The 12,500-nt window shown below is 39.7% G+C and overlaps 1 protein-coding gene across 1 annotated transcript in view; it reads right to left on the bottom strand.

Annotated features, from left to right (window-relative positions):
* The window catches only part of LOC138950819 (sodium-coupled monocarboxylate transporter 1-like), a 46,622-nt gene that overhangs the window by 20,487 nt on the left and 13,635 nt on the right, over positions 1 to 12,500 (bottom strand). The window contains exons 3-9 of the mRNA XM_070322537.1: positions 10,521 to 10,742; positions 9,272 to 9,340; positions 7,108 to 7,159; positions 6,230 to 6,297; positions 4,914 to 4,994; positions 4,516 to 4,589; positions 2,234 to 2,374 (exon numbers count right to left, since the gene is read on the bottom strand). Of these exons, the coding sequence (XP_070178638.1) occupies positions 2,234 to 2,374; positions 4,516 to 4,589; positions 4,914 to 4,994; positions 6,230 to 6,297; positions 7,108 to 7,159; positions 9,272 to 9,340; positions 10,521 to 10,742 (707 nt within the window). The remainder of the gene's footprint in view (positions 1 to 2,233; positions 2,375 to 4,515; positions 4,590 to 4,913; positions 4,995 to 6,229; positions 6,298 to 7,107; positions 7,160 to 9,271; positions 9,341 to 10,520; positions 10,743 to 12,500) is intronic.

Here is a 12,500-nt window from a genome sequence, read left to right as displayed (position 1 = left end):
AGCCAAAACTGAGACAAATACTTGTGTAATTTCTTTACAGTAAATACAAAATGTCCAGAGAATTAGCAATATATCTAACATTGACTGACTGTGTGATGATATCTTCTGCTATTGGTCTGTTTCGACAGTGATATCAAAATCTCGACCTCCGGTCTCGATTTTGATATCATTGTCTCAACAGACCATAGCAGAAGATATCATCACACAGTCCATCAATATTGGGTAGTATAGAGCTGAAACAGAAATGGGACTGCTCATAGCAATGAACAACACAGTAATGCCGACAATATTCTGTAGTACATGTATACAGATGAAACAGAAATAGAACTGCTCATAACAATGAACAGAACAGCAATGCCGACAATATTCAGTAGAATAGAACTGAAATAGAAATGGGACTGCTCATAATAATGAACAAAGCAGCAATGCCGACAATATTCAGTAGAATAGAGCTGAAACAGACATGGGACTGCTCATAACAATGAACAACACAGTAATGCCGACAATATTCTGTAGTATTGAGCTGGGTAGAGAATCTGTACGCTGCAAATCTTTTTACAAATAAAACGAGAGGGTAGAGAACAGAATATCTGTACGCTGTAAATCTTTTTACAAATAAAAAGAAAGGGTAGAGGACAGTATATCTGTACGCTGTAAATCATTTTACAAATAAAACGAGAGGGTAGAGAACAGTATCTCTGTACGCTGTAAATCATTTTACAAATAAAAAGAAAGGGTAGAGGACAGTATATCTGTACGCTGTAAATCATTTTACAAATAAAAAGAAAGGGTACAGGACAGTATATCTGTACGCTGTAAATCATTTTACAAATAAAAAGAAAGGGTAGAGGACAGTATATCTGTACGCTGTAAATCATTTTACAAATAAAAAGAAAGGGTAGAGGACAGTATATCTGTACGCTGTAAATCATTTTACAAATAAAACAAGTCGCGTAAGGCGAAAATACAACATTTAGTCAAGTAGCTGTCGAACTCACAGAATGAACCTGAACGCAATGCAACGCAGCAAGACCGTATACTCGTAGCATCGTCAGTCCACCGCGCACGGCAAAGGCAGTGAAATTGACAAGAAGAGCGGGGTAGTACTTGCGCTGAGAAGGATAGCACGCTTTTCTGTACCTCTCTTCGTTTTAACTTTCTGAGCGTGTTTTTAATCCAAACATATCATATCTATATGTTTTTGGAATCAGGAACCGACAAGAAATAAGATGAAGGTGTTTTTAAATTGATTTGGACAATTTAATTTTGATAATAATTTTTATATATTTAATTTTCAGAGCTTGTTTTTAATCCAAATATAACATATTTATATGTTTTTGGAATTCGAAAATGATAAAGAATAAGATGTACGTAAATTTGGATCGTTTTATAAAAAAAATGTTTTTTTTACAATTTTCAGATTTTTAATGACCAAACTCACTCATTAGTTTTTAATCCACCAAGCTGAAATGCAATACCAAACCCCGGCCTTCGTCGAAGATTATTTGACCAAAATTTCAACCAGTTTGGTTGAAAAATGAGAGCGTGACAGTGCCGCCTCAACTTTCACGAAAAGCCGGATATGACGTCATCAAAGACATTTATCAAAAAAATGAAAAAAACGTATGGGGATTTCATACCCAGGAACTCTCATGTCAAATTTCATAAAGATCGGTCCAGTAGTTTAGTCTGAATCGCTCTACACACACACACAGACAGACAGACAGACACACACACACACACACACACACACACACACACACACACACATACACCACGACCCTCGTCTCGATTCCCCCCTCTACGTTAAAATATTTAGTCAAAACTTGACTAAATATAACGAGAGGGTAGAGAACAGTATATCTGTACGCTGTAAATCTAACAGTATATCTGTACGCTGTAAATCTAACAGTATATCTGTACGCTGTAAATCTAACAGTATATCTGTACGCTGTAAATCTAACAGTATATCTGTACGCTGTAAATCTTTTTCAAAGAAAACGAGAGGGTAGAGGACAGTATATCTGTACGCTGTAAATCATTTTACAAATAAAACGAGAGGGAAGAGAACAATATATCTGTACGCTGTAAATCTTTTTACAAATAAAACGAGAGGGCAGAGAACAGTATATCTGTACGCTGTAAATCATTTTCAAATAAAAAGAGAGGGTAGAGAAACAGTATATCTGTACGCTGTTAATTATTTTACAAATAAAAGAACACTTTCACTTACAGTTTGGCCTTTTTCAGGGAGGGTAGAGAACAGTATCTCTGTACGCTTGCCTGGTTGACTCCGAAAACGGACGTCCAACGGACGGCTCCTCCCACAACCAGTGACCAGAACGTATGCCGTACTGAAGGGTCGGGGTCAAATCTGAAACACAAGATCACTTAAAAAAATAAAAAATAAAGTATATAAAAAGAAATTAAATTAAAACATTTAAAAACAATTGTTTTAAAAGATCACATAATGTGTTGGCTATATATAAGGACGTTTTTAAAATGAGCCCGAAATGGACTTTTTACTGAAAAATCAGCGCCAAAGCTTCGTGTAGCCAGCTTCGACCATCTTTCTTTCTTTATTTGGTGTTTAACGTCGTTTTCAACCACGAAGGTTATATCGCGACGGGGAAAGGGGGGAGATGTGATAGAGCCACTTGTCAATTGTTTCTTGTTCACAAAAGCACTAATCAAAAATTTGCTCCAGGGGCTTGCAACGTAGTACAATGTATTACCTTGCTGGGAGAATGCAAGTTTCCAGTACAAAGGACTTAACATTTCTTACATACTGCTTGACTAAAATCTGTACAAAAATTGACTATATTCTATACAAGAAACACTTAACAAGGGTAAAAGGAGAAACAGAATCCGTTGGTCGCCTCTTAATTACGACATGCTGGGGAGCATCGGGTAAATTCTTCCCCCTAACCCGCGGGGGGTAGCTTCGACCAAAAGGAGTACTGTTGTGCAGGGTTGGGGTCATGACTGAAACACAAGATCACATAATGTGTTAGCAAAGGCTTCTTCTTTCTTCTTTATTTGGTGTTTAACGTCGTTTTCAACTATTCAAGGTTATATCGTTAATTCTTACATTGAGCCCGAAATGGACTTTTTACTGAAAATTCATTCCTGAAGCTTCGTGCAGCGAACTTCGTCAAGTAGACTTCACGAAGTCGTCTTCGCCCAATGAATGGAGTCAGGGAAATAGCCACGGCCATCTGACCTCTGCACACATTACTCTTCAACCAGGCTGTTCTTAAACCATGAGTGACTGGAAAGAATGCCGTTGTGGAGGGGGGGGGGGGTCGGGTTAAAACTGAAACAGCAGATGAAATAACATTTTGGCAAGGAAACATTTTAGGTTACACACTCCGAGTTCTAGATATCGTGCATATTTTCCCTTGGGACGATTTCTAGATATTACCGAGCATTTGGCGAGGTAATACCTGGAAATCGACCCGACGGAAAATATGCACGATATTCAGGACGAGCTGTGTGTAAGCTTTTTGTCCCAAGACGACGACGTTTTCATCAAAAACACCAACTTGTCCAACACAATCCTGCTCTTGCCTTTTGCCTTTTGCCGAGATCTTCCACATAACAATATTCATGCGCGAAGCTAGTTCTCTTCCCCGCATCAATTACCTCAGAGCCTACTCAACGGATTTTCTTGAAAATGGATCCATACATTGGTGAGAGCATTTGCTTGAGTGGTTTTTTTTTCTCCGATTTTGTATAGGGCCTTTTGATGACGTCATATTTGACCGTTTGCAAAAATTGAGGCGGCACTCTCACGGCTAAAGTTTTTTTTTATCAATTTGTTTAAAATTTTCGTTTTATGATCTTCGACTAAGTGCGGACTATGGGATTCGATTTCAGCTTGGTACCTTAAAAATTCGTGCATGAAATGTCCACTCAAAGTTGGCCAAATGTGTCGATTTCTTAAAAGTCGATATTTGAATCACAAAGGTGACACCATTGTATTTTGTATTGCCTCCTGTATCCAAACATATATCGTTTTGTTGTGTTTGATTGAAAAATGGGCTTAAACGGAAGAAAATAGCGACTTTCTTTATTGCGAGATGAAAACACAAACATCTATTATTTCTGTATTCCTTATCATTTGCTGATTTCAAAAGTATATCTCGTTAGTACACTCTTTGGCTGCAATATATATATAATCTTAATAATTCTAAACGTTTCGTTTCTTGATTAGGTAAAAAACCCATAGATAACGGGTCGCAAAAAAACCACGGTGTCACTTTGTACGCATTTACCATTGATAATGCAGTCCAGGTTTTATTTTGAGCTGCGCAGAAATCCTTTAATACCAATGTGCGGAAATGAAAATGGTCCCCAATGCATAACTCCACCCCCATTAGAGTGCCCTACTTTATAAAGAAAGTTTCTTGGGATTCCACAAGTAGGCTACACATGACAAAATAATGGTGTAATCTTCATGCTTACCATAACCTAATCGAAACGTGGATATCTTGTGTCACACATACTACTCACTCAAAGAACTCAATCCTGCCATATCTCTTGTTGAATTCCCAGACATGGTCGAATCCACCCACTCGTATCACGCCCTATTGTGAAAGTTAAATACACATAATTTTCATGTATGCAAACATATTCTAATATATATGCAAATGAATACACACCTTAGCGAAAATTAGCTGATAGTAATGACAGCTGGTGTTTGTTTGTTTGTTTGTTTGTTTGTTTGCTTGTTTGTGTGTTTGTTAATTAGAGTGGAGCTTAGGTTCTGTTTAGTTTGATCAATCATATAATGCTAACACACACACACATACACACACACACACACACACACATCCACACACACACACACACACACACACACACACACACACACACACACACCACCCCAGTTCTTACATACATTCCCTCACCTCTATAATGATGGCTAGAAGACCGATAAGCATGATAGTACCTTGAAACACATCTGTCCATACGACAGCTTTCATGCCACCCTGGGAAAAAAATAAGAACACACACACACACACACAAATTAGGTTGTACATGAGATAAAACCTTTCCGTACCGGCCCCTCCCAATAGCGACCCATCCCATTTTCCGACCGTTCTCTTGGCAATGACACATCTCACATTGTAACCGACCTCCGAACGGCGAGAATTCTCGTTTTGTTACGGCCGACCGTCCTGCTATGAATCAATAACGAGAGAAAGAAACAAGTCGCGTAAGGCGAAAATACAATATTTAGTCAAGTAGCTGCCATTTTTCAGCAAGACCGTATACTCGTAGCATCGTCAGTCCACCGCTCATGGCAAAGGCAGTGAAATTGACAAGAAGAGCGGGGTAGTAGTTGCGCTAAGAAGGATAGCACGCTTTTCTGTACCTCTCTTTGTTTTAACTTTCTGAGCGTGTTTTTAATCCAAACATATCATATCTATATGTTTTTGGAATCAGGAACCGTCAAGGAATAAGATGAAAGTGTTTTTAAATTGATTTGGACAATTTAATTTTGATAATAATTTTTATATATTTAATTTTCAGAGCTTGTTTTTAATCCGAATATAACATATTTATATGTTTTTGGAATCAGCAAATGATGGAGAATAAGATAAACGTAAATTTGGATCGTTTTATAAATTTTTATTTTTTTTTACAATTTTCCGATTTTTAATGACCAAAGTCATTAATTAATTTTTAAGCCACCAAGCTGAAATGCAATACCGAACCCCGGGCTTCGTCGAAGATTACTTGACCAAAATTTGAACCAATTTGGTTGAAAAATGAGGGCGTGACAGTGCCGCCTCAACTTTCACGAAAAGCCGGATATGACGTCATCAAAGACATTTATCAAAAAAATGAAAAAAAACGTTCGGGGATTTCATACCCAGGAACTCTCATGTCAAATTTCATAAAGATCGGTCCAGTAGTTTAGTCTGAATCGCTCTACACACACACACACACACACACACACACGCACGCACACACATACGCACATACACCACGACCCTCGTTTCGATTCCCCCTCGATGTTAAAATATTTAGTCAAAACTTGACTAAATATAAAAAACGAAATGAATGAACTGAACGACTGAAAAAATACATCTCGGACAAAACAAGATCGAATTTAACCAGATTAAAAACAAAGAAAGACAGGTCAACCGAACTCAGCGTTAGTCAAAACAAGAGATACACTGCAAAGAAACAAGAACTACAACGTAAAAGCACTAGTTACCAGGGCTGTGTAGAAGGTTGAAACCAACCCGACGATAACAATTGTCGCCCAGGTCGGAAATCCTGTCACTGCACATGCGCAATCGACCGAAAATAAATATATGAATTATATTCACAATCAAAACATGTTTATTACATACAATTCAACACTAAGTGTAAGTCTGTGTGTCTATCTGTCCTTTGTTTTGGTCAGGGGTTTTTCTCGTGTGTGTGTGGGTGGGTTTTTGGGGGTCAGTAATGTGACCTTCCACCACGAAATGAGTCGCATGTCACCTCGCGCGGTTCTGCGCTAGGCTTAATATAAGTCCGGGGAGTGTCTGGTAACAGTGTGAGGGTCACCTTAGTCACAGGCTTATAACTCAAACAGTTTTCGCTCTTTGCTAAAACGGTTTTCACCACTGGATAGAGCATACAAAACTCTTTAAGAAAATGTACAAATATGAAAATCATGCAAAGGTGACATGCGACTCATTTCGTGGTGGAGGGTCACAATTGTTCTTGGTCTTCTGTTGGGTTCTCTGTTTTGCTTTGTATGATGAAAGTAGGAATTCCAAGATAGATGTGGTCCATAAATCAAGTATTTTCAATCAACAGTAAATTGCTGAGAGCGAGCACGCACGCACGCGCACGCACACACACACACACACACGCACACAAACACACACACACACACACACACACACACACACACACCCATACGCACACAAACACACACACACACACACACACACACACACATACACACACACACACACAAACACACACACACACACACACACACACACACACACACACACACATAACACACAAGAGGAATCGACTGATTCCGACTTGCGTGTTCTCAGACGCAGATACAAAGGAGGAGAGCAGGACAATCACCAGCTTCTAGTGCCGTAGATGGTGCAAAAGATGCGATGCCCATGTAGAAAATCTGAAAGTTAACACACACAAAAGTTAAATACGTGAGTACATTACTTGTTGGTCTTTACAGATAGCTGCTGGTAATGACAAGTTTAATAATAGACAACAGAAAAGAACTTCTTCTTCTTCTTCTTCTTCTTCTTCTTCTTCGTCTTTGCTCATGGGCTTAAACTCTCACGTACACTCGTGAATTTTGCACGAGTGGGATTTTACATGTATGACCGTTTTTACCCCGCCATTAAGGCAGACATACACCGTTTTCGGGGGATGCATGCTTGATATTTTCGTGTTTTTGTAACCCACCGAACTCTGACATGGATTACAGGATCTTTTCCGTGCGCACTTGGTCTTGTGCTTGCGTGAACACACGAAGGGGCATATAAGACACTATCAGGTCTGCACATACACGTTGACCTGGGAGACCGGAATAATTAATCTCCACCCTTAACCCACCAGCGACTCGACCGGGATTCGAATCCACGACCTTCCGCGTGGGAGGCCGGCATCTTATCCACTAGGCCACTGCCCCCGTCGCAGAGACATGCAAGGAAAAATAAGACGTCGACAATCAGTTGAGCAAGAACTGAAAGCACACTCCTTCCCGCGTGGGAAACTAACACTATCTCAGATCTATCTCAGATCTATCGACTATCATGCAACTGTCACTATCTCAGACTATCTCAGATCTATCGACTATCATGCAACTGTCACTATATCAGACTATATCAGATCTATCGACTATCATGCAACTGTCACTATATCAGACTATTCCAGAACCATCGATTAGCATGCAACTGTCACTATATCAGACTATTTCAGATCTATCGACTATCATGCAACTGTCACTATAACAGACTATCTCAGATCTATCGATTATCATGCAACTGTCACTATATCAGACTATCTCAGATTTATCGACTATCATGCAATTGTCACTATATCAGACTATCTCAGATCGATCGATTATCATGCAACTGTCACTATATCAGACTATCTCAGATTTATCGACTATCAAGCAAATGTCACTATGTCAGACTATTTCAGATCTATCAATTATCATGCTACTGTCACAATATCAGAATATTCCAGATCTATCGACTATCATGCAACTGTCACTATAACAGACTATCTCAGATCTATCGATTATCATGCAACTGTCACTATATCAGACTATCTCAGATTTATCGACTATCATGCAACTGTCACTATCTCAGACTATCTCAGATCTATCGACTATCATGCAACTGTCACTATATCAGACTATATCAGATCTATCGACTATCATGCAACTGTCACTATATCAGACTATATCAGATCTATCGACTATCATGCAACTGTCACTATATCAGACTATTCCAGAACCATCGATTAGCATGCAACTGTCACTATATCAGACTATTTCAGATCTATCAATTATCATGCTACTGTCACAATATCAGAATATTCCAGATCTATCGACTATCATGCAACTGTCACTATATCAGACTATCTCAGATTTATCGACTATCATGCAATTGTCACTATATCAGACTATCTCAGATTTATCGACTATCATGCAATTGTCACTATATCAGACTATCTCAGATCGATCGATTATCATGCAACTGTCACTATATCAGACTATCTCAGATTTATCGACTATCATGCAACTGTCACTATATCAGACTATCTCAGATTTATCGACTATCATGCAACTGTCACTATAACTCACTATCTCAGATCTATCGACTATCATGCAACTGTCACTATAACACACTATCTCAGATCTATCGACTATCATGCAACTGTCACTATAACTCACTATCTCAGATTTATCGACTATCAAGCAAATGTCACTATATCAGACTATTCCAGATCCATCGATTATCATGCAACTGTCACTATATCAGAATATTTCAGATCTATGGATTATCAAGCAAATGTCACTATATCAGACTATTCCAGATCTATCGATTATCATGCAACTGTCACTATATCAGACTGTTTCAGATCTATCGATTATCATGCAACTGTCACTATATCAGACTATTTCAGATCTATCGATTATCAAGCAAATGTCGCTATATCAGACTATCTTAGATCTATCGATTAACGTGTTTGACACAAAATGAAGTGCTCCTACCTGTTGAACCATCATAATACAGGTCCCCGTTATCTTGGCCCATTTCGAGTTGAACCTCAGCTCCAGATACTGAACATAAATAATGATAATAATAAATCACTTTTCTATAGCGCAAGTCCCGATTCACAGCTCCAAGTGCTTTACAATTCCAATAAACACCTCTCTCACACACATACACACGCACACACATACACACACGCACACACGCGCGCGCGCACACACATACGCACACACACACACACGTACACACACACACACACTGCACACACACACACACACACACACGCATGCGCACACGCACACACACACACACACACACACACACACACACACACACACACACACACACAAGATAGGCCAGACCAATGAATCACGGAAAACACAAACATCATTTAAAAAAATATAGGGATCAAAACCCCTAAATTCTTGTTTCTTCTGTTTTACAATAAACTTCTTCAACAAAACATTCTTCAAAGCAAATCAAATGAATAGATACATATCAGATTTAATAAGTCAATGTAATAAACATGAAAACACATAAACTAAAATCACATTTGTATCAGATAAATAGATACATATATGATTTAATAAGTAAATGAAATAAACATAACAAATCATATGAAGTAATACATAACGAGAAGATACACAGAGAGAGAGAGGGAGAGGGAGAGAGAGAGAGAGAGAGAGAGAGAGAGAGAGAGAGAGAGAGAGAGAGGGGGGGGAGAGGAAGAGAGAGAGAGAGAGGGATAGAGAGAGAGGGAGAGAGGGAGAGAGAGAGAGAGGGGGAAGGAGAGAGAGAGGGAGAGAGAGAGAGGGAAAGAGGGAGAGAGAGAGAGAGGGAGGGGGAGAGGGAGGGAGAGAGAGAGGGAGAGAGAGAGAGAGAAAGAGAGAGAGAGAGAGAGGGAGAGAGATCAAATCAAATCAAATCAAATTTTATTTTACGAGGGTTGTGGTATAAGCAATATAAACGCGTTTCTTTTCAACCAGCCCTTGCCCAGAGAGGGACTATTCTAATCTTATATGTATACATATATATATACAAACGTAAAACAATGACAAAGGAGAGAGAGAGAGGGAGAGGAAGAGAGAGGGAGAGGAAGAGAGAGAGACACAAAGAAAGAGAGAGAGCGAGAGAGAGAGAGAGAGAGAGAGAGAGAGAGAGAGAGAGAGAGAGAGAATGAATTGAATCAGTACGTTATTTTATTCCACATTAAACTAACATTAGCTTTAAATACTCTGCACCACTGACCTCAAAGGCACTGGTCAGGTTGAGAGGATAGAGCAGAGGAACGATGAGCTGTGCAGTGAGGACGCAGGCAAGCATCATGCCCAAGGTAGTCATGAAATACTGAGTGCCCCTAGTGTACATCTCGGCAGGAGTCCCCAGGACCGAAATAGCCGAAATGAAAGAGAGCAGGATAGAGATGGCCACAGGAACCACGCTCATGCTGCGATTGGCCATCAGGAATTCCTGCAAGAGAGAGACAATGACAATGACAATGCGAGATTGGGGAGTGGGGCAAGGAAGTACCGTTTCTTGGTCAATATCTCGCCTGAAAGAAACACACGTCAGGTGACAAAGAGAGATAGAAAGAGAGCAGGATGGAGATGGCCACAGGAACCACGCTCATGCTGCGATTGGCCATCAGGAATTCCTGCAAGAGAGAGAGATAGAAAGAGAACAGGATGCAGATGGCCACAGGAACCACGCTCATGCTGCGATTGGCCATCAGGAATTCCTGCAAGAGAGAGAGATAGAAAGAGAGCAAGATGAAGATGGCCACAGGAACCACGCTCATGCTGCGATTGGCCATCAGGAATTCCTGCAAGAGAGAGAGATAGAAAGAGAACAGGATGCAGATGGCCACAGGAACCACGCTCATGCTGCGATTGGCCATCAGGAATTCCTGCAAGAATGAGAATATGACAAACCAAAATGTGGTTTGGGTTAAATACATTTCGCTGTGAAAACTGCTATGTGAATGCAAGGGTTAGCAAGAGTATATATACCTGTCCCCCGTTTCTTACAGGCGAGAATAGGCGAGATTGGCGAGTGGGGCGAGGAAGTACCGTTTCTTGGGCACATCTCGCCGCAAGTGACGCTAGGATTCTCGCTGTAGAACTTTGTGATGGGGCCAGTTATAGTAAAACCAAGTATATTGCCAGAAAGGTAATTTATTCCCCTACCGTTTGAAACAAAGAGTTTCATTTTTCATCAATTAGTGTTTATGCAGTGTACCGGAGACCTAGGACACCCCCCAAAAATCAAATTCACAAAAGCAAATTTGCACACACTAAAATACACAAAAAATCAAAATAAGTAAGAATGACCCTGGCCATTTTGAAAAAGACTGGCTGACACCAGTCTTCTTCAAAATGACAAAACAACACTGATAGGCACAACAGCTGAACCGAATCAATTTGTATGGGTAGAAAATGAGTTGTTCTGGGGTTAAGGTTGTTCAAAAACGGGGTCACTCTTGCTTATTTTGATTTTTGTGTGTATTTTAATGTGTGCAAATTTGCTTTTGCGAATTTGATTTGGGGGGGGGTGGGGGTGTTGCACCACACTTTGAAGTAATCCCACACTTTGAAGTAAATTACTTCAAAGTGTGGGGATGTGCCCCACACTTTGAAGTAAACCCATTTTTTACTTCAAAGTGTGGGGAGATCTTCCCACACTTTGAAGTAAACCCATTTTTTACTTCAAAGTGTGGGGGGATCTTCCCACACTTTGAAGTAACTTACTTCAAAGCGTGGGACTTTTGCATCGCCTGTTTGAGCCTGATGATTTTGTCAAAAAAAATGGCAAAGTCTTTTGGATGAGTGAACAGAAAAAGTGAGCGAGCCAAGAAACATAGTGATGTTTGTTATCAGGCTTTAAGCAATGTCCCATTGTTGAGTGTGACGAAAACTCGTGGTGACGATTTTAAAACATGTTGGGTCAAATGGGTTTACTTCAAAGTGTGGGGCACATTCCCACACTTTGAAGTAATTTACTTCAAAGTGTGGGATTACTTCAAAGTGTGGTGCAACAGGGGTGTCCTAGGTCTCCGGTACACTGCATAAAAACTAATGAAAAATGATGAAAAATAAAACTCCTTGTTTCAAACGGTAGGTGAATAAATTCCCTTTCTGGTAATATACTTGGTTTTACTATAACTGGCCGCATCACAAAGTTCTACAGCTAAATGTATGTGTTTGACGATTATTGTACAACACTCAAAAG

Source organism: Littorina saxatilis, linkage group LG16 (assembly GCF_037325665.1).
Source record: "Littorina saxatilis isolate snail1 linkage group LG16, US_GU_Lsax_2.0, whole genome shotgun sequence".
Taxonomy (NCBI): Eukaryota; Metazoa; Mollusca; class Gastropoda; order Littorinimorpha; family Littorinidae; genus Littorina; species Littorina saxatilis.
Note: the sequence above shows the minus strand (reverse complement) of the source record. Positions and strands in the feature narration are given on the sequence as shown.